Below are 26,458 nucleotides of genomic sequence, written 5' to 3'. Positions count from 1 at the left end.
TTAACATGAATTAGTGTGATAAAATCACTTTCTAACAGTTTCTGGGAAAAGTTATATACAATTTTACAACTTCATTGTCATTACGAACCCTAAACGACCATAAAAACAAAAATTAAACAACTTACATCTCAAAGTTGTAAAAGCTTTAATAAAATTATTAACTTCACATTTCTGTTTAAACCCTCCAAAGATGGCCCCATTCACTTCCATTGCAATTGCTTCACTCTAACCTCGATTGTTACTTTTCTTTAGGTGGGATGAATCAAAATATATTTTTGTGGTAATCAACATTATGCCACAAACGACTGAGCTTAACTTGTGTTGAACCAGAATTAGTCCTTTAAATATAGCCTATTCTGATAAGTTCAACATTCAATCAACTGAAATGAATAAATTGGAGAGGACAAAATGATCAGAGGCAATTTGGATATAAATTTACATTAATCTCATTAATTTATGGTCCCCTGAAGCTACAACTGATGAATTTAAATACAATTTTTTTTAGAAAACAGTCTAAATGTTTGTCTGTTTACACATTCTGATTAAACTGAACATTTGCCACCTAGTGTTTCAACAAATCCGAAAGGAAATGGAGCATACAAACGTTTCATGATTGTGTGCTATTTTTACCTCCCTTGTCACGAAAACACAACAGATCAAAATCTTCCCTACAGTTCAATCAAATACCTAGTTGAAAGGTGCATGGATGTGACAAACAAAAAATAAAATGGTTCAAAACTTCTTGACAATAAGGAGGAAAATGGATCACTCATTTTCTATCTAACAGGGAAAATTCATTTACATAAAGAAGAGGGTTTCAAATGTCACCTCTCTATAGCTCAAACTATGTAGCAGGGCTGTTTTTTCAAGGTGAAATATTTAAATGCATGTTGCTAGGGAACTATACAGCTGATCCATCCCATAATAACAAACTATGCAATTAGTCATGCTTGCAGGGTTTGTTCTGTAGTCCCTGTCAAAAGAACAGGAAGCCATTAACTTCAATGCCATGTCCTGTCTTTGCTTTGGGGAGCCAGTATTAATTATTTCTGAGCCTTCTACAAAGTTAAGTGCATACTTTTCTTAACCTTGTTTCTATCAGTTAGAAAAATGTACAATGGTGTCCAAAAGTCTGAGATCACTTTGAAAATTTTGGACTTTTTTAAACTTGCTAAGAAAATGAATGTTTTGGGATTAAAAAAAAAAAAAAGAAGTAAAACAAAGAAACGTGATGACAAAAAGTGAACAAGAAATATTTACGATTCTAGATCTAAGGGGGGCCTGGGTAGCTCAGCGAGTACTGACACTGACTACCACCCCTGGAGTCGCAAGTTCGAATCCAGGGCATGCTGAGTGACTCCAGCCAGGTCTCCTAAGCAACCAAATTGGCCCGGTTGCTAGGGAGGGTAGAGTCACATGGGGTAACCTCCTCATGGTCACTATAATGTGGTTCTCGCTTTCTGTGAGGAGCGTGATGAGTTGTGCGTGGATGCCGCGGAGAATAGCGTGAAGCCTCCACACGTGCTACGTCTCCATGGTAACACGTTCAACAAGCCACGTGATAAGATGCGTGGACTGACGGTCTCAGACGCGGAGGCAACTGAGATTCGTCCTCCGCCATCTGGATTGAGGTGAGTCACTACGCCACCATGAGGATTTAGAGCGCATTGGGAATTGGGCATTCCAAATTGGGGATTCTGACGTTGGGCCAAAATGTCACACCGAGTAATTATACAGCACAGTGAGTTCATATTCACATCTTCAAATCAGTTTGGCTCTTTAATAATATCTAGCTTCAACTCATCTGCATGCCCTCAACTGCTTGTAAAAGAAATAGAAACTGGGGTGCTTCTTACAGCTACAAGGTTTTTGTAAATGTATTCATATTTAATATAAATCTAAAAGATCAAAAAATTTTAACATTTAGCACAGTATCCATATCTAGGGAGGACTGCGGCTAGTTGTCACACAGGTTCAACAAGAGCTAAACCCTGGAGGCCATAAGGTTTTGCGTCAAACGTCCAATTACACATATACTGAAAAACATTTTTGCTGTTTCATGAATTGTGTTGTGTTTTGTAATTGTTTAACTTAAACTTTTGCAGAGTAGCCTATAATAAGCTGTTTAATGGCAGGTGTCTACTGTGACAATGTACACTATAGTGTGACAACATGCCCCACAAAGGTCAGCATGAGCTCAACGAACCGTATCTTGTTTCCTGTGTAATCATGTTCAAAATGTTCAATTACTTTTTTGTAGGCAAGATTTTAAAGGGATAGTTCACCTAAAAATAAAAATTCTCTCATCATTTACTCATTACTTTTTCTTCTTCTGCAGAACACAAACTAAGATTTTTAGAAGAATATTTCAGCTCTGTAGGTCATCACAATGCAAGTGAATGGTGACAAAAAAGCACATAGAGGCAGCATAATAAAGTAATCCATACGACTCCAGTAGCTAAATCCATGTCTTCTGAAGCGATATGATAAGTGTGTGTGAGAAACAGATCAATTCTTAAGTCTTTTTTACTATAAAGTTTCCTCCCTGTGTAGTAGGTGACGATATGCACGAAGAATGTGAAAAAAACACAAAAAGAAGAATGTGAAAGTGAAATCGGAGATTTACAGTTAAACATGACTTAAATATTGATCTCTTTCTCACCCACACCTATCATATTGCTTCTGGAGACATGGATTTAACCACTGGAGTTGTATGGATTACTTTTATGCTGCCTTTATGTCCTTTTTGGAGCTTCAAAGTTCTCTCCACCATTCACTTGCTATGATACTTTTCTAAATGCTTTCATAGAAAAATACTTTTCATACTTTTCTATGATAAGTATCATATAGAGCTATGATACTTTTCTAAAAATCTTCATTTGTGTTCTGCAGAAGAAAGGATGTCATACACATCTGGGATAAAGGTGAGCAAATGATGAGAGAATTTTCACTATTCCTTTTAGGTATGTGACAATAAAGAAATTGACTTTCCAAAATAAACCTACTCTGAGAAATATACACTGGAGTAAAAAGTGTGCCAACTAGCCCCAGTCTTCCCTATACCACAAATGACCTGACATTGTCATTTAGAAGATAGATTATCAAAACTACTCGGTAGCCTTGATTGACAATCTGTCTATCCCTTCATTTAAAATAGTTTGGTCAGAGGAAGAACACCTAAGATTGCAGGACTAATGATTAATGATTCCAGGCTAAAACTGTTTTAATATAAGTTATTCTCAGTGCGTGCAAGACGACAAGCTGAGTTTGAGCATTTGATGGATCCAAGTTTCAAATGCCTCAAATACTACAGCAGCATCTATATGTTTGATCAAATGTTAAATTTAATAAAAATATGCCAACGTAGAGGTCGAAGGAAAACAACTGAACATTGTTTCAGCTCAAATAAGTAAAATACTTAAATAAAGCAATTCTTGCCTCCCTAATGTCATTATTGGGTTCACGCTCTTCAACTCTGCCTCCCTTCATTTGTGTTGTCAGTAAGCCCACATGGTAACTAATTATCTCCATATTGATTTTTTATTCTGTTTGATGGTTCAGGAATGAGGGTTCACAGCCCTAAAATGATGCATTGTCAATTCTGACTAAGACTGTTATTTTATGCCCAATTTATATTTTTTATAAAGTCCCTGAGCATATAGCTAACAAAAGACTGCTTGAGTATACATTTTTAAAGGGATAGATACTTTCTATCTTCTGTGCAACACAAAAGGAGATCCTTCAAATTTTAGCCTCAGTCACCATTCACTATTAATACATCTTTTTCCCCCTATAAAATTAAAGTGAATGGTGACTGAAGCAAACATTCTGCCTAACATCTCTTTTGTGTTCCATGGAAGAAAAGAAAAAGTCATACCGGTTTGAAACAACATGAGTGAATGATGTCAGAATATCCATTTTTGGGTAACTATACCTTTAATGCTCAAATATAGTATCATCTTGTGGTGTATTTATTGTATATTAAAGTACTATCAGACATTTCATTAGACATGTTGGTAAGACTTTACATTAAGGTTCTATTTGTTAACATTAATAAATGCATTAAGTATCATGAACTAAGAATGAACAATATTTTTATCAGCATTTAGTAATCTTGATTAATGTTCATTTATAAAATTGTTACTTCAGAACACATTACCTAAAAATAATTTATGCATCTTTTTTAAATGTATTAGTATATGTTGAAATGAACATTAACTGAGAAAAATATGTTAACTAATGTTGTTAACTAATGTTAATGAATACAACCTGATTGTAAAAGTGTCACTGACATTTTTGTGCTGAGCATTTTGTAATAATATTGTAAAAGGTTCAACTGAAAGAGAAATCCATTGCAGTGTTGATTAGTCAGTGGAAGCTCATAAAATTACTTTTGATTGTAAATTAGCTACGTAGTTAGTTATTTTATTTGTTTAGTTTTCATAAGTATCAGCATTTCTTTTGTACAACATTATAATTAAATACAGTGAAAGACTAATCAAAATGCAAAGTGCGAAACTTCATCAGATTCTACACAAATTGCACGCAAGTTCATAACCGACAATGGATGAAATGATTGATGGACGAACCATTGACTTCATTTTTTATCTCATAAAAAAAGATGAGATTCGACCCCTCCACTACATCTCTTCAGTGTTTTCTTTTGTCTTCAAAGGTTGAAAAACACAAATGGATAATTTATTGTTCCCTTGAAGGATGTCTCGTAAAGAATCCTTAAACAGTGCTTCTAATCTGCCATGAGGAAAACAAAGGTGAATTGGCCCTGAACTTTGCAATTCCCCGGTCAGTCTGAAGACCAGAGATGCATGGAAAAACGGCGTTTGCAGATCAGAGCGAACAAAGACATGGAGGGAAGTAGGGACTGGAGAAACAACTGCGCAAAAGTGATTCGCAATGAAAGCAAGAGAAACTGGTGCAGCTCCCCAAGGACATTTCTTACGCCTGCTTCGTTCTGTCAAACAAAAACAAAGATGGGGGGGACGAACGAATTTGAAGAGCGCTCTGTAAGGATCGGCTCACACATCCATTTGCACCAGGACCAGCACAGGGGGCGCCTCAGCTACCTTTGCCTTGCGTGGGAGCAGTCGAGCTAGGCTACGGTAGGATGGCGTGGCCCTCAACAGCAGCTCTTTGAGGCCGGCGCGGAATTCGCGACGAATCAGGCAGTACAGAACGGGATTGAGGCAGCTGTTTGTGTGGGCCAAACAAACTGTCAGTGGAAAGGCGTACGCCTGGGCATTGTAGAAGGCCTTACTAAACGGTATCAGGTCAAACTTGATCAAGACACCCCAAAGAGTCAGGGCCTGATTGGGGAGCCAACACAAAAAGAAGGACAGGACTACGATCACGACCGATTTAGTAACCTTAGAGCGCTGCTTGTGCTGTCCCCGCTCGCTTTCGGAACCGGCTACGCCACTGATTCTTCGGCTTAGCACAATTCGCAGCAACAGGAGATAGCAGGCGGTGATCACCACCAAAGGGATCAGGAACCCGAGCAGAACCTTCTGCAACTGGTAAAGTCCGAGCAACAGTTGGGGGTCCCAGCTACCCGTTTCAGGAAAGCGCACCAAGCACAACTCCTCATCTGTAGCTACCTGGGCGATAGTCGAATACACCGCGTGTGGAAGTGTGGCTACTAGCGACACAACCCAGATGCCCAAGCTGATCCACTTGGCTGCTGCCGCGGCCGCTCGGCGACTGTGCATCTTCAGCGAGGACGCAATGGAGTAGTACCTGGCCACGCTCATGGCGGTCAAGAAAAATACACTGGCGTACATATTCATAGTGGTCACAGAACTGATGATTTTACACATAACTTTACCGAAGGGCCAACGGAAGTCCAACGCCGTGTCTACCGCCCAGAAAGGCAGGGTGAGGACAAACTGTAGGTCGGTTAGAGCCAGACCCATCACAAAGCAGTTGATGGAAGACTGCTTTTGCCGGTAGCGTGAGTGAAGAAGGTAGAGAGCAAGAGAGTTCCCTACAAGTCCCAGAGCGCACACCACTGAGTAAACGAGGGCGATCATCACACGCACAGCCAAACTAGACCCATCACCTTGCAGTGTTGAACTAGATTCCTTAGTCAATAAATGCAGCCAGCAACGTAAAGACAGGTTCCCGCTGGCAGCTTCCGTGCAATTGTCCAGCGCTCCGCTGGTGTCCAATGTGTGCTCACATTCTCCCAGCTCCAGAGTTTGTGTTGTGTTATTCCTCTCCATGGCAGGTGATCCTTCTCAGACTGCTGTCATGGTGAAATGAGGAACATGGAGACAGGAATCCATGACCATTGCACTTTTTCTCCCGGCATGGATAAGTACTTAAAAGGTTGTGAGAGCGCGATCTCATCACTCCCTCTTTTCCCGCGCACCTCTGTGCTCTCGGTAGCGCGCGCACATTCTTTTATACTCCGATGAGTATGACGCGTGCCCGCGCGATGCTGAGGCACGCGCCGTTTTATGTCAACTACATAGGTACATGCATATAGCAGCATACGTTTTCTGAAACAACGTTTTAATGTAAGTACTTCACTGTTTATAAGCAAATTAACTGAGTTGGGCTTATTGTCTCCATCTACTCGCCTTTTTTTATAGCTTACCTGTGCTTTGCCACAAAAAAAAAATAAATAAATAAAATAAAAAAAAATAAGTGAAATGATCAGTCGCATGCTCTCGACGCGATTTCGATGACTAAATCGGTGAATACATCGATGATTGTGAGAGGTTTTACAAGATTTTGAAACATTTTTTCTTTCAATTATTATTCAAACCTCACTTAACCGATGACTCATTTTCACATGATAGGCTATGGCAGAGATGGCACGCGCTCCGCCAAGAAAGTAGCCTGTATTTAATGTGTCAGTTAGGCTGTTGTTTAATGCATCGAGAAAGGTAATAAGAAGGGAAAACACGGATACTTTTAACAGAAACAAAAGATGCATTTGCTTATTTTGATAGTGAACATGTGATTCAGCATTTAATTTAGCCCACTAGGATCCTAATTTAAATCTGTTTGATCAGTTTTCAACTTCCTTTTAACTGAAATAAAAAACATTTCTGGAGCTATCTACATGGGAAATCAGCTTGCATTCGGAAAATTAGAAAATATTAGCCAGCTTTAAAGTACATGTGACACTTGACACTTAAATGTTACTGATCATTTCTGATTGATGCATAATGTAAATATAATGAATTAACGCATGCTAAATGACAGCTTTTTTACTAAACAGGCGATAAATCTGAACATGAACATGATTTTTAACATTAGGCTACTCATGTGCATTACAAAATTACGACTCACATATGTAAGCTAGGAGTATTAATACAAACACCATTTTAATATAAAATAAAATAAAATAAAAATTATAACAAATTCAAATGATAAAAGACACCTTAATTAAGTAATTCCTGGAATGGCAGATGGAAAGACTTAATGTGGAATATATACATACACAAAAATATTTTAGCCTATTTTTAAGATTTACGCATTTTAATGTTTAACAAATAATAATAAAGTTTAACAAATTAAAATAAAACTTTAAATATTTCGTTTTTTTATTTTATTAAAGATTACTCAATTAAATGTAATAAAATTTGTTATGAAATTGAAATAAGTAAATATATATATATATATATATATATATATATATATATATATATATATATATATATATATATATATAAAATATAGGCTATACTGTATACACACCGATCAGCCACAACATTAAAACCACCTGTCTAGTATTGTGTAGGTCCCCCTCGTGCCGCCAAAACAGCTCCAACCTGCATCTCAGAATAGCATTCTTCTCACCACTTTGTCAGTTCAAACCAGTCTGGCCATTCTCTATTGACCTCTCTCATCAACAAGGTATTTCCATCCACAGAACTGCCGCTCACTGGATGTTTATTGTTTTTGGCACCATTCAGAGTAAATTCTAGAGACTGTTGTGTGTGAAAATCCCAGAAGATCAGCAGTTACTGAAATACTCAAACCAGCCCATCTGGCACCAACAATCATGGTCCAAATCACTGAGATCAAATTTTTTTCCCCATTCTGATGGTTGATGTGAACATTAACTGAAGCTCCTGACCCGTATCTGCATGATTTTTTGCACTGCTGCCACACAATTGGCTGATTAGATAATCGCATGGATGATTGTTGGTGCCAGATAGGCTGGTTTGAGTATTTCTGTAACTGCTGATCTTCTGGGATTTTCACACACAACAGTCTCTAGAATTTACTCTGAATGGTGCCAAAAACAAAAAACATCCAGTGAGCCGCAGTTCTGTGGACAGAAACGCCTTGTTGATGAGAGAGGTCAATAGAGAATGGCCAGACTGGTTCAAACAAAGTCTACGGTAACTCAGATAACCGCTCTGTAAAATTGTGGTGAGAAGAATAGCATCTCAGAATGCTATTCTGAGATGCGAGTTGGCACTGTTTTGGCAGCACAAGGGGGACCTACACAATATTAGGCAGGTGGTTTTAATGTTGTGGCTGATCAGTGTATAACGATGGACACATGTATTTTAGGGTTGAAACTATTCAGCTTAAAAGGGGGAATGTAGAAATTGTTTTGATGCTCTTTTTGCCTATTTTTTCTTTCTATTCCTCTCTCTCTCGCTCTGTGTGTGTGTGTGTGTGTGTGTGTGTGTGTGTGTGTGTGTGTGTGGGTTGAGTTCACAGAATGTTCAAGCTGCAATTATATTTTCCAATTTAACCTTGTTTATTATAGCCTCTCTTTCTCCATGCCAAGTTACCAGGTCACATTTTTCCCACAACCACACTTTTAATTACAACCCGTGCTTCTTGAAAATGAAACCCACAAATCCACCCAATGTAAATGATAACTTATTGATTTCAGACCAAAGGGTCTTCCATCTTAGTTCTGGTGTTAATTTAGAGGATTACTGTGCCTTTCTCATTTTCTTTTCTTTCTTTTTTCCCAAGAGGAGCAAAGTATAGAGAATTTATTTGCATGAACTTTGAGCGTCAACTCAAAACCAGATTAATCAAGTAAAAGTGCAGTTCTTCGACAGCCTACTTCAACTCTTAAAGTACAAGAGATGTGCGGACTGGGGACTATGGGCCCCAAGGGAGATGGCAAATCGAAGAAGAGCTCCACAGTCCAGTGGATGAAAGATTCAAGATGCCAAGTCTCTCTCTCTTCATGATTAAAGAGGCACTGAGTAAGATGGAAGCTTTCCTGAACAAGAATTATTTTTTTCTAAGTTTGAAGAATTGATGCATTGATGATGAGAATCTTCCACGATCCAGGTAAAGGTGTCCACTTTACACTAATCAAGGACTAGCCTCTCCCACACAAATTTTAATAACAACAATAGAGACATTGTAAAACTGATCCAAGATCAGTGTTAAAGGGATGGTTCACTCAAAAATGGAAAATTCTGTCCTGATTTACTCACCCTCACAGGGCCAGTCAACCCATTAGGTGAGCGCCTAGGGCGGCATCGTTTGGGGGGCGCCGATCTACTGAGCCAATAAGTATGTGTTCAATCTGTGTCAAACAAAATGCACCCTGTGTGTTCCAATGATGTGTTGTGGCACCCCCCATGGAACAAATGGACTGTGTACTAAATGCCTTACTACCATACTACTCTTACTGTTTCTGTTATACCTGTGTTTGGCAAAAAAACTGTGAGAGTAATATGGATAGTATGCCATTGTGAACACGGCCATAAACTCAGCAGGGCTCATGAATCGAAGTGATGCCCAATGCATGAATTAATTAGTCTTTTGAGTCGGCTCATCTCAATGAATTTGTCTAAAGTGTGGGCTGAATCGATTGAAGCTCTTTATCACGCAGTAAAACAGCAACGGGATGCTTTAGAAGACAGAGAACAAAAACAACACTTAATAAAGTGAATATTTACTTACAATTCAATGAAACAAAACCTGCAGCTGCATTTATTCGTTTGCCAGTGATGAAGATCATGTGCGAGTGCAGTCTGAATGATTGTCTACAGCAGGTAAAGATACTTTCTAAATAAGTCTATCAAAACACTTAAATGAAAGCGCTTAAAAGGACCAAAACCAAACCAATACCATGTTTTTTGGACATGTTCTTTGGAGTAGCCTTCTATATAAATACCATGATACAGGCCTACTGTATATAATAAGAATACCAAGGTTTTACCATATTGTACCATTACTGTACCATGATACTGCCACAGCAGGCTTTTAGAAAGGTAACTTTGATAAACTTCATCTTGTGCTGTGTAATGTGAAAAGGTGACAATATGTTTTTAGTCCATTCATTAATGCTACACAGTATATATATAGGTGTAACGATGCTGGCAAAGACAATGATGAAGACGAAGTGACGAACCCAAGTGCACTTTATTTTCTAAACGTGGAATCCCAAAACCCTGACTACAAACGTGAACTAAACATGAACTTGATTTGACTAAAACAAGACTTGACAAAACTTGACTTAAACTAGACATAAACTTGACTTGGCTTAAATACAAGGACATGGGTAACAGGTAAACAAGACAACCAATCACAAGACTAAACTAAAAACAAGATAACAAGCCTAAATGAACTTAAACCAATGAAAAGACAAGACTAATAACAAAGTAATCAAACAATGAACCAATGAAAAACAAGACACATGAACAGGGGAAACACACGACAAGATCACATGAGGGAACAGGAAATCACATGACAGGAACAGGAACTAAACTTGAAAATAAAAGACATGAAAACAAGAACAAAACACATAAACATGGTAATAGGCTACTAAAGAAAATGTTGAAATGATGCTCCTAAAATCACCAGAAATTAATGCTTTGGTGCTTTTGGTGCACAATAGATTGTGTACTTGATGGGCCCCAGACTCCCCAGTTACTGGAGGGTCTTGCCTAGGGTGCCAAATTGGGTAGGACCTGCACTGCATCCTCATGTCATTTCAAACTAGTAAGACTTTCATTTTTCTGTGGAAGACAAAAGATGTTAAGCAGAATGATAGCCTCAGTCACCAAAGATGCAATGAACTTAAGTTAATAATGACAGAATTTTCTTTTTTGGGTGAACTATGCTTTTAAAAGCCATCTTTATCAAAAACCTATAATGAACCCTGTCACAGTCAGTTACATTTGAGCTTATTATTTATAATGCCTCTCCATCTTATGTGTTTTTTTTTTTTCTTTTTTCACATAATAACACAGTATCAGAATTTTTCCAGGTAAAAAGTGACCTAAACCTGTTTAACGTGTCACTCTGTCATTTTTCATCCCTGAGCACTGAAGGTTATTCTGTTTAAACAGTGCTTAAAATGCCAATTAGTGAACGAAGTTGACAATTATGTACTGATTAATTCGTATAGGACATACACTACACAAATCCCTGCTTTCATATCTATTCATTTATGCAACTCTCTTAGGGATAGCAGTCTAAAGTGCTTGTACACTGATGATGGGTATAGCTGCATATAAAAACTGTATTTGTCAAGGATGATCACGTTTGTTTTTACCAAGGGATTGTTCAGCTGTTCTTCTCATCTACACTGCCCTCATTCTGTCTCCTGTGACATCCAAATTGTGCTGAAAGGTATTTGTGTTGACGACAAACACATAGTTTGAGACATAGAGTTGTCCATTTAAAGGTGCACTCAGTAATTTATTACTTTTTAAACAACTTATTAAATAACTTTTGAAAAATATGTAATTTATATGTACACTCACATGAGATGAAGACCTTAGTCATATTTTACCGGCCTATTATCAGACACTTTCGCTCATGTAATAAATTAATCATGGCTGACTGATTAGCACATTTCTTCAATAGCGTCGGTAACCGAAAACTATCGTTTTTACGTTATGCTGCATCCACGCCGCTAGGTGTCAGTATATGTCCAAGATGACTAGCGCTATATTAACAAAACAATACTGTTTGCATCTTATATAGACATAAGCTGTGTCCAAAATCACCCCCTATCTACTATATAGTGCACTATTTTGGGTGTCAGCCATTGTGTAGTGGTGTCCGAATTCTGAGTGTAACACTGCATCCCAAGCTGCACACTTCTGCCCTATTCTACATTAATTTGTGGTGTAAGTAGATGCAAGTAGTATGTTAACGCTGAAAATGCAACAAAAAGAAATGTACTGTGAGTACCCGGATGATGCACTTCTTCAACCATCAAAACGGAGTGTGGCATGTTGGACATTTCATGCACTCAGCGCTTGCGGCTTGCTGTACACAGCGGAAGGGGCGGAGTTACCTGGCTGCTTAGCTGGTCTGACAAAACAATTGCAAATAATGGAGAATTAGCAACTAGCGAAACTTCGGAGAAGATGGCACCTTACAAATGTGAGTTGAATGCTTTACCATCGTCATCCCATCCTGTGTGAATATGTATGTTGTTTGATATACAAGTGTTGAACTGTGGTTGGCCAATGCGCTAAAGCTAGCTGCAACACATCACATATTTGAAATGTCACTTCCATCAGCTTTTAAACAGCGAATGCTTCCATGTAGTAAAAAACATTAAATGTTACATTTGGGATGATACTACACTTCTAAAATTCATACACTTACTACTTCATACTATAATTTATTTAGTGTGCATGGTGTATAGTATGTAATTTAGGACAGCAACTCGTTCTCTATATATTTTCACTGATTCTTACCCAGAATGCACTCTGATTTTGAGTCAGAGAGCAGTGGGTTCTTAATATTTAGTTTATTTATACAAATGAAATAATATATACTGTATATAACAACAGTTACTGTTGATTTTAATTTTGCCATTAATGCCAAGTGATTACTTTCTTCATCAATTCACCAAGGTGATATTATTGTTAATTCAGAAGACTGCACACAGTATAGAAATTTTGGAGGACGATTAAAATATGTGGCTAACACATATTTGTCTAATCAATGGATGATGTATTATATTATCGCATGAGGGCACCATTTGCACATGGCCATCTCTTCTCTGTGCTCAGAAACGCTGCACAGCATGGATTGGAGAGTTTCAAAAAATTATAAATAAATACATTAATGTATGGTTATTCAAATGTGTTTATTCCTGCTGGTAGTTTTTTTTTAATTATTTTATTCATTATGAAAATAGACACTGAACATGACAAATAGAATCAAGATTTATTGTATTTATACCATTTTACAAGAATACAGTATCTATTATTATTATTATTATTATCTAAAGTAAGATACAAGAAAGATAAAAGTACATATGTGACAAAGCTGTTTCTGCGACAGCTCCAGCCCTCTCTCCGACGCATGATGTTTAAGTCAGCGTCCGAATTCACTCACTCATTTTGTTCACTCCTTGCTGATTTAGTGCAATCTTTGACATCCACTATGTAGGAAATAGGGAATGAGTGAACAAGTCAGCAATTAGAGTCACAGCTATATTTTAAATAATTTATTGAAAAGATGTGATGTACACTTATGAAACATGTTGAAAGACAATTGAGCACATTGTGATTTTATTTAAAAGCACATTTGTTACTAAAAGCAACTTATGAATCACTTTAAAGTGTGCAACCTAGGAGTTTTAGGTCCATAAAAGATTAACTTCAGCCCTGAGTTTAGTGCCCACAAACTCTCTTCAAAGGGAAAGCAAACACAGGACACTCCTTGAGGACAAACTTACAAAGCTGACGAATTCTAAAATGTAAAATTCATGAGTTGGACCAGTGTTTAATGATAACTTATAAACCTTTAAAGACAGACCAACCATGAGCTAGTGGTTGTTAATAGATGTATAATAGGTATACACTTCTTTTGAAGTCATCAGTCCGCATTGTTTCATCTTCTTTTAAATAAATCGCGTTTAAAAGCAGAATTCCTGGTGAAGAACTACACTACCCATGATCCTGAAAAGAAATGATCCACCAATCAGGGAACTGCATTGCACAACTGGTGCCATAATAGCTCTGCAGTGATTGCCCACTGATGTACTGTGAATTATGCAATTGTGTCTCCCTACACTCTCAGGCCACATCCACACTAATACGTTTAATTTGAAAATGCATCTTTTTCTCTCCGTTTTGCCCTTCCATCCACACTAAGACGGCGTTTTTGTCAGCAAAAATTTAGCTTTTTGAAAACACTCTCCCAAGTGGATACATTTGAAAATGGATTCGTCACGCTGTAGTGTGTGACCTGGGAAAACAGATATATCTGAAAACAATGACGTATTTGTTGTCATGTGACGCAGTCATGTGATCCATTCAACCAAAATAATCAAGATGACGGCCAGTGTTATAGCAGCGCTGTTGTGCCTGATATTCACTTTGATAGCCTTTTTAAAGATAAATGTTACTTTGTACAACCTTCACATTGCATTCCTTCAAATGCGACAGGAAGTTTACTCAGAATTGGTGTCCAGCAACAGAACGCGAGGACAATTGTGTTTCTTACCGTACATGCAACAGCGATTTTTCGCATGCGCAGTAAGGGAATTTAAGCATTTTCATACATTTCAGTGTGGATGAGCAACTTTTGGGAAACACCTAAAAACGGCAATGTGGACAGAGAGTGTTTTGAAAAACGAAAACGTCATTTTTAAATGTATCTGGATTAATGGAGACGTAGCCTTAAAATACTTAAATACTTAAGTATTTATTTGAATATATTGTAATAAAATGAAAATATATTGTTTCTATACTTAAAATCAACAACTTTAAATTGTTAGTTTTATATTTTTCCATTGCTTTTTAAGTTGATTACATCATTCGCAGTGCTTCATGGGATTGTTGTTCATTCCCAGATGGTAAGTACACAGTCTTGTACCTTTGTCTTTTTGTCCAATTTTCAATTATCTTTTTGCGTTAAACCAAAGTTTGTAATGTTGTGATACACCTCGGAGCTGGTTGAGTTGGTTCATGGCTTAGAACTCCTCAATGAAGTACTTTATAAAATCCCTATGGAAAACAATTCATGGTAGAAACTCTTCCGAAACCAAGAGTGGGCGGGCACTGTTGCGCTCTACAGCTGTGGCTAAAACTACTGCCATTACAAATACAGTGGAGCCCAAAAGTCATGAAAGCTATTCATGAAATTCATGTAATTATATATACACAGCCCTGTATATGTACTGTATATATAATTAAAAACAGATTAACTAAATCTAACCCTAACCAAAATAGATATACTTTTGGACCCCACTTTATATTTTAACCAAAAACAAAGTGTGAGAAAATATGGATTTCCAGCATATAAACAAACAGATAAAATTTAATTATTGCTTTAACCAAAGTTATATAATACATAAAAAGTAATCTCCACATCTCCACAAGATTACTTCAGCAGGAAAAAAAACATTATAAAAAAAGACCTTCCAGCCATCTGTTAGCTGGATTTTGTCTTAAAAAGTACTGTTAAAGGAGTTTTGACAAATCCCTGGGTAAATCCCCCTGTGCCCTTCACACATCATCAGCATGTGGACTCTGCCTTGAGCCACGTCGTGGAGTCAAGGTCACTGTGGCTAAATGCCCAGTGATGGGGTCTCCATGGTGATGGCCGTCATGCTGGTCGAGACTGTGGTTGTGAGATTCAGGGTCATAATTAGTGAGTCCAGGTCTCCTGTGAAGTTTTCTCAGAAGTGACGTTATCTCGTCCATATTCTTATCCCCAGAGAAGCGAGGAAGCATTTTGGAGTCTTCAGCCACGGAGTACGGATGCTCCAGGGTGTGCAGCACTCGAGAAGACTGGAGGTTGTGCAGTGACCGTGACTGAACTGCAGAGGGGTTAAAGGAAAATTTGAAGAAGACATTTCAGAGGTGACCTGCTTCAAAGTTTCCTCCCAGAAGCTTATGTCTATCAAACATTGAGAGAACATTTTACCAAAGGCACTTATGTTTTGTCAAAAGTTGCCAGCACACATTACTTGCTCCAATACTTAAATGTGTCTTTATGTATCACATAAAGTCATCCCTAAAAATATTGGATCCTTCACATTTTACGATATATGAATTTCATTGCATTTGATAACGTAATATCAAAGTAAGTGGCATCTGCAAACGACTCTTAAAAATTTGATTTTTTTGCAATGACTTTTATGCAAGGTCTCAAAGTGATTTTAGAGGATGTATGAAGTCAGTTGCCCTTAAGTTCACACAGACGTTTGATAACCAGAAAGTGTCCAAATAATTTAGGCTTGATTTTGAACAACATATTGACATTTATTAATTTGGAAGATGCTTTTATCTAAAGTGACTTAATGTGTATTCAAGGCTTACATTGGTGTTTCTTCAGCTTTGGAACTTTTAGCACTGTGGACCTTTAGTGACACCACCTAGTGCAAATAGTCACTCCAAAAAACAAAATAAAAAAAGTCTAAAAATCAACGCCTGAGACAGGAAAATGCCAGAAGTTGAAGAAACACCCACATATTATCAATATACTGTATGTACATTGCCACCCTAGATTTTCCTCCACCATTCCGGTTAGATGAAAAAAGAGCTTATTGCCCACCCTAAAATTAAAAATGCCCCCCAATGATTGTATCCTAGTACCGACCCTGCCCCAGTCTTCAACCATTCACCTCAAAAGAGCTGCCGAGCTCAATAGGACGCTAATCGAACAAGACTGTGACCAACTGCACCAAACTTTAACCATGACCTGTGCTTAACCTGCAGAATGAGAACTGATTCCCCTCAAAACCTCAGACAGCAGTTTGATGAGGACAAATTACAGTTTTTCTTCCACACCGTTGATTCAACATGAGGGAAAAATTACTACGCTGTTTGCCATTTTTCGAGTCCACCTCCCTCAGTATTTCCGATAGCTGTCATAAAGTTTCAGCGCAAGCCTAATGGCTTGTCAACCAAATGATACATTACACAGATTGCTTCTAGGACCCATGATTCTTTCAAGCATGACATTTTCTTCTCAGTTTAGGGATGATAGGATATAGGGGTAGTCTTAATGGGGTTTTCTCCACAAGGACTTGGGCCTAGATTGGGAGAACCCAGTCTAGGAGATGTTTAGGCCAGACAACTCACCTCTCAGTGGGCTGAAGTCTCCATGTTGGCTGACCTTGGTGTCGGTGAAGGGCTTTAGATTGGGCAGTAGAATTAGGGTGAATGACAGAAGCAGCACCTGAGGGGCAAAAGCAGATGAAAGACTTGAGTGTAATGGCACGGACAGCCAAGTGAGGCACTACATTGATGTACCAACTGTATATAAGGTGTGTTCTCAAGTAGCTGTAGATTGGACTTCCTTGTTCTGTGATTAGTGTTCCCTAGCCTCCTAGTAGGGGAACACTGGGAATTGCTTTTAGAGTAAAGGCCTATGTCTAATTTGTTGTCTTGTTCTATCTAACAAAGGATGACCAAATATACCTTAGTGTGAGGTTAAATTTACAACATTTAAAGGACTAGTTCATCCATGTCTATGCAATTGTTTCTTCTTTTAACCCTCACCAGAACACATGTCCCAGTCTGGACCGTTTTGTTGGATCCGTTCATGACCAGTGCCTGCACCCTACGCAACTGTTCCATCAGAGACCTGAAAAGGAGAGAGAAGGCTAGAAAGTTCCATTTCCAGGAGCCTCTATGGGCCCCTAAGGAGAAGAGTGAAGCGTTACCAATGAAATGATTCCCTCACATGTTACATTTCTCCAGTTGGAAGACCTTCCTCTGTAATTCCTGGTTCTGCACGCTGCATGCAGCCATCCTACAAAAACAAATTTCCCTCAAGAATCCAGCAACTCATTCCAAGGAAAACCAGCAATCTCACAGTCTGGCTGTAAACAAACCTTACACTAACTGTCAAACACGGTGGTAAATTTTCATTCGACTTCCAGCTTTATGCTGCACTTGGATTTTTGCCTGGGGGGTGGGGGGAAGGGGGGGGGCATGGGGGCTGGGTTGTGTTCAGTAGCTGCAAATTTCATCAAGTTTGGATAATGATTGTCTTTTGTCATTCTGTGTTCATATAGCTTCTGTGTTAAAGGGATAGTTCACTCGAAAATGAAAATATGTCATTCCAAACCTGTATGGCTTTGTGTCTTCCATGGAACACAAAGGGAGATGTTTTGAAAAAAAAAAATAACATGCTACTCTTTGCCATACAATGAAAGTGTAGCTCCAAAAAGGACCAAAAAAAGCACCATAAAAGTATTCCATACAACTCGCACACTAAATGTGAGGGACCAAAGTCATTATTTGCTGTAAATCTTTGCCTCCACCTCAGCACTCAAATCTCATTTGCATGCACATATTCAGATATCAGTCACATGACACGTAGGGTTGCCAACTGTCCTGCATTAGCCAGGACGTCCTGTAGGGGGACCCCCATCCCATATTGAAGTGCTCATAATGCTCAAACATGGTGAAAATTTGACAACCTTAATGACATGCAAACTAATGCGTTTGGCATCACTGATGCCAATCCTGGCACGACACCTCTTTAAACACCATATGCTTGCACATATGAGTGAAAATCAACTTCAACTTTGCTATCTGACACAAAAAGCTATCTAATGGCAGCAGAAGCATTGGAACATAGAGCATGAATGGACTATTATGGTAGGTTTTTTTTGTTTTTTTTTAACTGGAGCTTGACAACCATTCACAGTCATTGTATGGAAAAGAGCACTCCTGAGATTTTGCTTCCTCTTTTGTGTTCAACAGAAGAAATAAACTCATGCAGGATGGATACAACATTTGAGCAAGTAAATAATGACAGAATTTGCACTTTCGGGTGAACTGTTCCTTTACGCTTGCTGCCTAGCATATTTTGGTTCATTTATTTTAGCACAACAGTCGATACCTGCTCTCCAGGCCATCGATATATTCTTTCTTCTTCTTTCTACTCTCTTGAGCCGACTGCTTGTTGCGGATCTTTCTGCGAATTTTCTTCAGAATCCTTTCCTCGTACTTGATCGGGGGAGGGAAAGAGAAACATTGAACTGCAAAGAAAATCTAGTGCTCTCTACTTTCATGGTGTAATTGCCAACTGAGTGTTTACCTTGGTGAGCGGAAACTGATTTGGCAGAGTCACTCCCTCCTTGGCAAGCAGTCGTTTCTCATCTTCTGTTAGAACAAGCTCCTGGTAGGATTGCTGGGACGTCTTTGTGAGCTGTGGAGATGACAGGAATATCAAGCTAACATGAAACTAACAAATGCAATCAACATTTTTCCCTGCCTGGATGGTTGGACTCAGGCATGGTCATAGTCCAGCTGAGACCTATTGAGTGAACAAAAAAAAAAAAATTAATGTCTCCACCTCGTTGTCAGTTCCTTCCAAGTTTATCTGCACACTAAAGAGTTGGGGACAGTTCACATAGAATGTGTTTTGTGTCCATCTATGTTGTATTTTAAAAAAAATGTTTTTATGTAAACATGCACTAAATACCTTTGCACCACGTCTAGCTGTTTTTGCAGTGCAATGTTTTTATGATGCGTTAACTTGACACGGTGTTAAAAAATGCGGTGCTCATGCGCGAGACGGAAAAAACAGCGAGATGGTGTGCAACAGTCAAAGATGTCTGTCTAAAGTATGTTTACATAGAAAAACTATAGAATAAACACGTCTCACTACAGCTGCGGTTTGTTCCATTTGTCTAGCTTTTTTAGGTCAAGAACATGTTCGGTCTGAATGGCCTCTTATTCCGCCTTGCCCTATTCTGTCTAGTGTATTTTACCTAGCTTCACGCCTGAATGAAAACTCACAGGGTCTGGTGTGTCAGATAGCAGCAGATCCATGACAGTGAGGGGGAATACAGTGGTCGGTTGCACTTGTGGCCTTTCAGACGCATGCCGCATTCCTCCGGCCCCATCTGGGAAGAAGCCAGTCTCCCAGCCATCTGCAGCAATAGATAATATAATTTATCCTACTTTGTTTGCATGTGGAAAAGTTCACAAAGCTCTGCAATGGGTGCTTATCTTCAGAAAGTATGCAAAGACAAAGACGCCTAATCGAAATAATTTTTTGTGGTAATCAACATTATTCCACAAATGCTGTCGATTGAGCTAAACTTGTATTGAACCCAGAATACTCCTTTAAAGAGATCTCATTTGAGATTTTTCTTTCCCACAGTTATGAAGTGATACACTGAAATCAAAAGGAAGTTGAATTCAAGACCATGGTTGTGTTGTGTCTCGGATGGGACTAAGCGGGGCTCCACAGGGGCACTTCCAGTTGGTGGCAGACTGTCGATGTGATCCGAATGAGGGTCCTCGCTTATTCCACTGTCGCTTGGAGAGGGTGACCAAACCGGTGACCCAGACACAGAGTCACACCCACCTAGAAGTGCTTTGAAGTCCTCACTACCCTGGGTGGGCATCATCATCTTTCAATCAAAAATGCAGGAGGTATTTGCATACTATGGTTATTCTGGTAAACATTTCTGCAATTTAAGAAATTTGTATGTGTAGGTGCATATTGTATGTGCAACATCTTACATGAGGATCTTGAACTGGCCAAAGCTGATTTTGCTGTCCCATATCCTCATGCCGTAAGATGCCGTTATTCTTATCGAAGAGCAAATCAAGCAGTTCTAACCCCTCACAACTCTATTATATAGTGAGAAAAAAATATTTGCCATTTATTTATTTACTGTTAGTGGAATTCAAATGAACTAGAAACTTAGAGGTTTCAGTCAGGACTAGACGAAAGTGTAAAAAGTTGAGAGCGAACAAGACTGAAAAGATCATTTTTTCTGAACTTTGCTCTGAGTGGAATATTACATGGGCAGGCAAGATAACAAAGATTACGCCTAATACTAATTTCCTCTTGCTAGCATGTAAAAATTAATAAAATATAGAACATTAGAACTTACCTGATCTGAATACAGTTCCATTACTATGACCCTGTCTAAAATATCCTTGAAATAATGTCAAATTTGGGACCGAACCAAAATATCTCTCAAAATGTTGTCCTGACTCTCTCTGCGACTCTTTTGTCACTGAGAACAAAGTTCGAACTCCAACGCAACAGTCAGGTCATCATTCTCAGACCTGGCTTTTGATTGGCTGTACTTTGTTGGAATGTAAAATAAAACACAGGGAAAATGTAGGTACAACTAAGAGGAACAGTGTAGTTTGCAACTGCAGTGGTGACTTGTATCCAGAACACATCTATGGCGATTAAATTAACATAGTAATAGCGAAGACTGAAGTCATGCAATGTAAAGTGTATTAAGAGGGCAAACTCACACCTAAATATTACAGCAGAAGCATGTGTTTTTAACCACCAGTAAATCACTGCTCAGTTACTGAAATGTTTCAATGTGCTTTCAAGATCAAATAAGGGTTGCAGATGTTGTGAGAAAACACCTGATGCAGACAGTCAGAGTCCAAAGGTCATATTTTCCCATCTATTTGAAGTAATATGACCTTTCACACAGTTTATGTCATTCAGAAAGATAATATACATATTAAACATTCTAATTTTATGCATCAATACAAATGGATAATAAACTGCTAAACTGTTAATTGGTATTATTAACTAACTATTAAATAGTACTATTAATTAATTTATATAGTAAAATATACAAATGATGATGACAATGATAATTAAATTACATTATTAAATAATACAATTTAATCAACAAATTATTATTGTAACACTTTACAATAAAGTTCCATTTGTTAACATTAGTGGCAATAGTGCACTAAGTATCATGAACTAACAATGAACAATAATTCATGATAATTAGTAAATAAGTTCATTAGTTTATCAATAATTAATTATTGTTTATTGTTAGTTTCTGTTCATTCAAACTGCATTAAATGATTTTAACTTATACATCTTTTATTATTAAAAATGTATTAGTATATGTAGAAATATTGTTCATTGATAGTTCATGTTATCTACTGTGTTAACTAATGTTAACGTATACAAACTTATTTTAAAATGTTACCATTTTTATTGTTGTTATGTTATATTTTATGCAACTTTGTTATATAAATGTTTATTTTAATTAAATGTATTAATAAAACTATTGTTGTTATTTTATCTTATATTATGTTATGTAAATTAAAGTATTACCATTATTATCTTATGCTATTTTTTTATTTTTTATTATTATTATTCCTTTTCTCCCCAATTTGGAATGCCCAATTCCCAATCCACACTAAATCCTCTTGGTGGCGTAGTGACTCAATCCAGTGACTCACCTCAATTACAGGTGGGTGAGGACGAATCTCAGTTGCCTCCACGTCTGAGACCATCAATCCGTTAACGTGGAGACATAGCGGGTGTGGAAGCTTCACGCACAACTCACCACGCACCCCACCGAGAGCGAGAACCACTAATCGCGACCACAAGGAGGTTACCCCATGTGAATCTACCCTCCCTAGCAACCGGGCCAATTTGGTTGCTAGGAGACCTGGCTGGAGTCACTCAGCACACCCTGGATTCAAACTCGTGACTCCAGGGGTGGTAGACAGCATCAGTACTTGCTGAGCTACCCAGATCCCCATGTTATGCTATTGTTATAGAAATGTTTATTTTGTAATAAAATGTAATAATATAATTATACAACCCCTGCTTGGATGGCTATTTTTCCACTGAGAAAATAGGATGAATTTCACCAAAATGACATTATCTTCAGAAAGCTGACTAACGGACTACAGCATCATCAACAGGTGATCTCTCTCTCTCTCTCTCTCTCTCTCTCTCTCACACACAACACACACACACACACACACACACACACACACACACACACACACACACATCTGTCACAGTCTCGGTGAGTCCGCTGGTTTGTTCCATTTGTGTTTACGTTCTCTTCTTGTGTTCATGTGCTGGCGGAATCAGCATTGCCATGGGAACTCTGATCGTTTCCATGGGAATGCTGATCATGCCAACTTTCAGCGGACGAGCGGCACCTGATCGTGATTTGTTTTCTGCCTATATTTACCAAACTTTTTTTCGTGTTCTTTGCTAGATTGTCGTCGTGTGTTATTTACTCACCACTCTCTCTCTGCCCTAGTTGATCCTGCTGTGTGTTTTCTATATTGGTTGCCAGTCTTCGCTGTAGTGCCTGGATTGTGGTTACCATCCTGTTGTTCACTTCACTCGCCTTGACGCTTCACCGGAGTATTCCTCATCGGTTACCTCTCTGCACTGTATCTGCTCTTCACACTACCACAATGCACACAAGTCTATGAACACACTCTCCATCTCCACATTGCAGTTGGTGCCGGTGTTGTGTCGAAGTCTGTTCCCCCTATGTTTCCCAAGTTAGCGTTCCCCGTAGCACCATTAAACATAAAACATGGGGGCAACAGACTTCGACACAACACCTGGTTCCCCTCGCATTTCGCTAGCTCTGCTGTGTTTAATTATCAATAAAATCTGTCCCTTTGCCTCCGCACTTGGATCTCTGGTCTCTTCCTTTGACAACATTCTTGTTTCTCCAATAACATGTTAGAAACAGCCCAAGCTGTGATACTAGTAGTTCTAAAGTGATGTTTTTAAAAGGCTTGAACGCATCTTTTGGTTTGAACCAGCAACAGCAGATTCTGATCCGTGGCGTAAGAAAGTAGTTTCTTGCACACATGCGTTTTTTATGACCGTACTCAGTTTTTAAATTTACTTGGTCATTGCAATCGTGCTATATGGCCCTAAATCAGCACTGCCACAATTGCCTATGGCACTCGGCCTGCAGCCAAACCACAACAGTTCTGATGCAGGGCCATATCGCACTCTTGCTCATGTGATATTGCTTATTTATGTTATGCTATGTTATGCTATTGTTATAGAAATGTTTATTTTGTTATAAAATGTATTAATATAATTACATTTATATTAATAAATGCAGGAACTGCATTGTTCATTGTTAGTTCGTCTTAACTACTGTATAGTGTTTACTAATGTTAATGCATGCTGTACACACTTATTGTAAATTATAGTGTTACAATTATTATGTTATGTTATCTTATGCTATTGATATAGAAATGTTTATTTTGTAATAAAATGTATCAGTATAATTACATTTATATTAATAAATGCTGTAACTCTATTGTTCATTGTTAGTTCATGTTAACTATAGTGATTTCTAAAGTCAATGCATACTGTACAACCTGATTGTAAATTAAAGTGTTACCATTATTATTTATGTTATGTTATGCTATTGTTATAGAAATTTTTATTTTGTAATAAAATGTATTAATATAATTACATTTATATGAATAAATGCTGTAACTGCATTGTTCATTGTTAGTTCATCTTAACTACTGTATAGTGTTTACTAATGTTAACACATGATGTACAACCTTATTGTAAATTAAAGTGTTACCATTATTATGTTATGTTATGCTAATATTATAGAAATGTTTATTTTATAATAAAATGTATCAATAATCACATTTATATTAATAAAGGCTGTAACTGTATTGTTCATTGTTAGTTCGTCTTAACTACTGTATAGTGTTTACTAATGTTAACACATGATGTACACCCTTATTGTAAATTAAAGTATTACCATTATTATGTTATGTTTTGTTATGCTATTATTATGTTATGCTATTGTTATAGAAATGTTTATTTTGCAGACGGTGGGGGCATGTGGTTGGCTGAACACCCAGTGGGTGGTCAGGTTGATTCCACTACTGTCCAGGGAGGCCCAACTCACGGCGCAGCAGTTACCTGCAGAGAACCTCCTGGTGTTTGCAGACTTAAGAAAAGCCATCCTGCAACGGGTTGGCCAGACCCCAGAGCATCAGGGAAGTTTGGGCTGGTTTGCTGGAGCTGTGGGGAGCCCGGACATTTCTAGGACCAATGCCCAGTGATGGAGGTGGGGACATTGGTCCGGGTCCCCGACACACTGTAGGCTGCCCCCGATCGAGCTGGGATGTACCACAAATCTGTGAGTATTAAGGGGGGTACATATCAAGCCTTGGTGGATTCAGGTTGTAATCAAAACTCCATACACCAAAGCTTGGTTCAATCCGAGGCTTTGGATACAAGCCAGTGGGTGAAGGTACGTGTGTGTATGGGGATATCCAAAATAACGCTGTAGTGACGTTCACTATTAAATTTCGGGGACAAAAACACAGTGTTGAGGCTGCAGTTAATTTCCGCCTCACCCATCCACTAATCTTGGTAATGAATTGGCCGGCATTTACTACCTTATTAAGGAGAATGTGTGTGGATGGTTCCTGCAAAAAAGCATATCCGTGCGTGGTGTGTGACTCACTGGCTGAGGAGGTGGAGCCAGGGCCGTCTACGTCAGCTCCACGTTAGGAGGACATAAGGGAGGGGGAAGTATCGGCTTCCCCAGCCCTTTGGGGATTCCCTGCTGGGGATTTCCCTCTGGACCAGACATGAGACAAGACCCTTAGGCATGCTTTTGATGAAGTGAATGTGATTGATGGTCAAATCCTCCGGCCAGATGTTGCACTCGCATATCCGTATTTTTCTATTATCAAGGATCGGTTGTATCGAGTAACGCAGGATGCTCAGACAAAGGAGGATACAACCCAGTTGTTAATTCCATGATATCCGGAAGCAGTGCCTCTGCACAACATTTCAGCGCAAAGTGTTGCGGAGGCACTCTTCAGAAAAATCTCCCGAGTGGGGATTCCGAAAGAAATTCTCACTGATCAGGGCACTACGTTTATGTCACGTACACTACACAAACTGTACGAATGATAGGGGATTAAATTGATCCGTGCCGGCGTTTACCACCCCCAAACGGACGGCTTGGTTGAACGATTTATCAAACACTAAAGAATATGATTCGTAAGTTTGTCCACAAAGATGCTCAAAATTGAGACAAGTGGCTTGAGCCCCTATTATTTTCATTACGAGAGGACCCACAAGCCTCCATGGGGTTCTCAACATTTGAATTATTGTACAGACGTCGACCACGTGGCATGCTCGACATCCTACGGGAAAATTGGGAGGACAGACCTTTGAACAGCAAAAATTAAATTCAAGACATTCTTGACCTGAGAGCAAAACTCCACACACTGGGACAATTAACACAGGAGAATATGCTCCAGGCTCCAGAACGTCAAAGCCGGCTGTATAATAGGGGTACTCCGCTACAGGAATTTACACCGAGAGATAAAGTCCTTGTATTGCTCCCCACATTGAACTCTAAATTACTCGCCAAGTGGCAAGGACCCTTTGAGGTCACACAGCAAGTTGGGGAAATCAATAATGAGGTAAAACGAAAGGATAGAGGCGAAGCACGTCAGATTTACCACCTCAACCTCCTAAAACTGTGGAGAGAGTGACTTTGGCGATGGTGGTTCCAGAAGGAAGGAGCTTGGACCTGAGGTAAACTTAAATGCCACCAATAGAGTCACCCCGGTCACCTGCGGAGAGTGGTCGAGGGGGAGGAGTGCCCGGTGCTGTATATTAGCCGGAAACTTTCGGCGAGAGAGGCAAGGTACAGCACCATTGAGAAAGAGTGTCTGGACATCAAGTGAGCAGTCTTCACCCTTCAGTACTACCTCCTGGGATGGGCTTTCACTCTTTGTTC

The 26,458-nt window shown here is 38.7% G+C and overlaps 2 protein-coding genes and 1 long non-coding RNA gene across 6 annotated transcripts in view; 1 reads left to right on the top strand and 2 right to left on the bottom strand.

The window, feature by feature from the left end:
- Positions 1-4,896: 4,896 nt before the first annotated feature.
- LOC127438645 (relaxin-3 receptor 1-like) lies at positions 4,897-6,371 on the bottom strand. Its single transcript, XM_051694362.1, has one exon. The coding sequence runs from the start codon at positions 6,237-6,239 to the stop codon at positions 5,037-5,039; it is 1,203 nt and encodes a 400-aa protein (XP_051550322.1). The 5' UTR covers positions 6,240-6,371; the 3' UTR covers positions 4,897-5,036.
- Positions 6,372-12,235: 5,864 nt separating this feature from the next.
- On the top strand, positions 12,236-20,187 carry LOC127438656 (uncharacterized). The gene is made up of 3 exons (XR_007896781.1): positions 12,236-12,351; positions 15,647-15,791; positions 20,056-20,187. It is a non-coding gene; the product is annotated as an uncharacterized LOC127438656 (long non-coding RNA).
- The window catches only part of LOC127438644 (cyclic AMP-responsive element-binding protein 3-like protein 3-A), a 28,442-nt gene continuing 15,398 nt past the window's right edge, over positions 13,415-26,458 (bottom strand). For 2 of the 4 annotated variants that reach the window (XM_051694357.1, XM_051694359.1), the window contains 9 exons: positions 20,421-20,531; positions 20,101-20,308; positions 19,689-19,822; positions 18,985-19,095; positions 18,787-18,893; positions 17,620-17,688; positions 17,436-17,520; positions 17,016-17,112; positions 13,415-15,748 (listed from right to left, as the gene is read on the bottom strand). In XM_051694357.1, the coding sequence (XP_051550317.1) occupies positions 15,435-15,748; positions 17,016-17,112; positions 17,436-17,520; positions 17,620-17,688; positions 18,787-18,893; positions 18,985-19,095; positions 19,689-19,822; positions 20,101-20,308; positions 20,421-20,531 (1,236 nt within the window). In that variant the 3' untranslated portion in view covers positions 13,415-15,434. Of the gene's footprint in view, positions 15,749-17,015; positions 17,113-17,435; positions 17,521-17,619; positions 17,689-18,786; positions 18,894-18,984; positions 19,096-19,688; positions 19,823-20,100; positions 20,309-20,420; positions 20,532-20,797; positions 21,532-22,938; positions 23,078-26,458 lie in introns of those variants that run through there. The other 2 variants (XM_051694360.1, XM_051694358.1) reach the window with 2 other exon arrangements.

Source organism: Myxocyprinus asiaticus, chromosome 50, assembly GCF_019703515.2.
Source record: "Myxocyprinus asiaticus isolate MX2 ecotype Aquarium Trade chromosome 50, UBuf_Myxa_2, whole genome shotgun sequence".
Taxonomy (NCBI): domain Eukaryota; kingdom Metazoa; phylum Chordata; class Actinopteri; order Cypriniformes; family Catostomidae; genus Myxocyprinus; species Myxocyprinus asiaticus.
Note: the sequence above shows the minus strand (reverse complement) of the source record. Positions and strands in the feature narration are given on the sequence as shown.

Coding starts and splice junctions, on each gene's coding strand:
- LOC127438645 (XM_051694362.1), bottom strand. CDS start 6,239: ATGGAGAGGAATAACACAACACAAACTCTGGAGCTGGGAGAATGTGAG.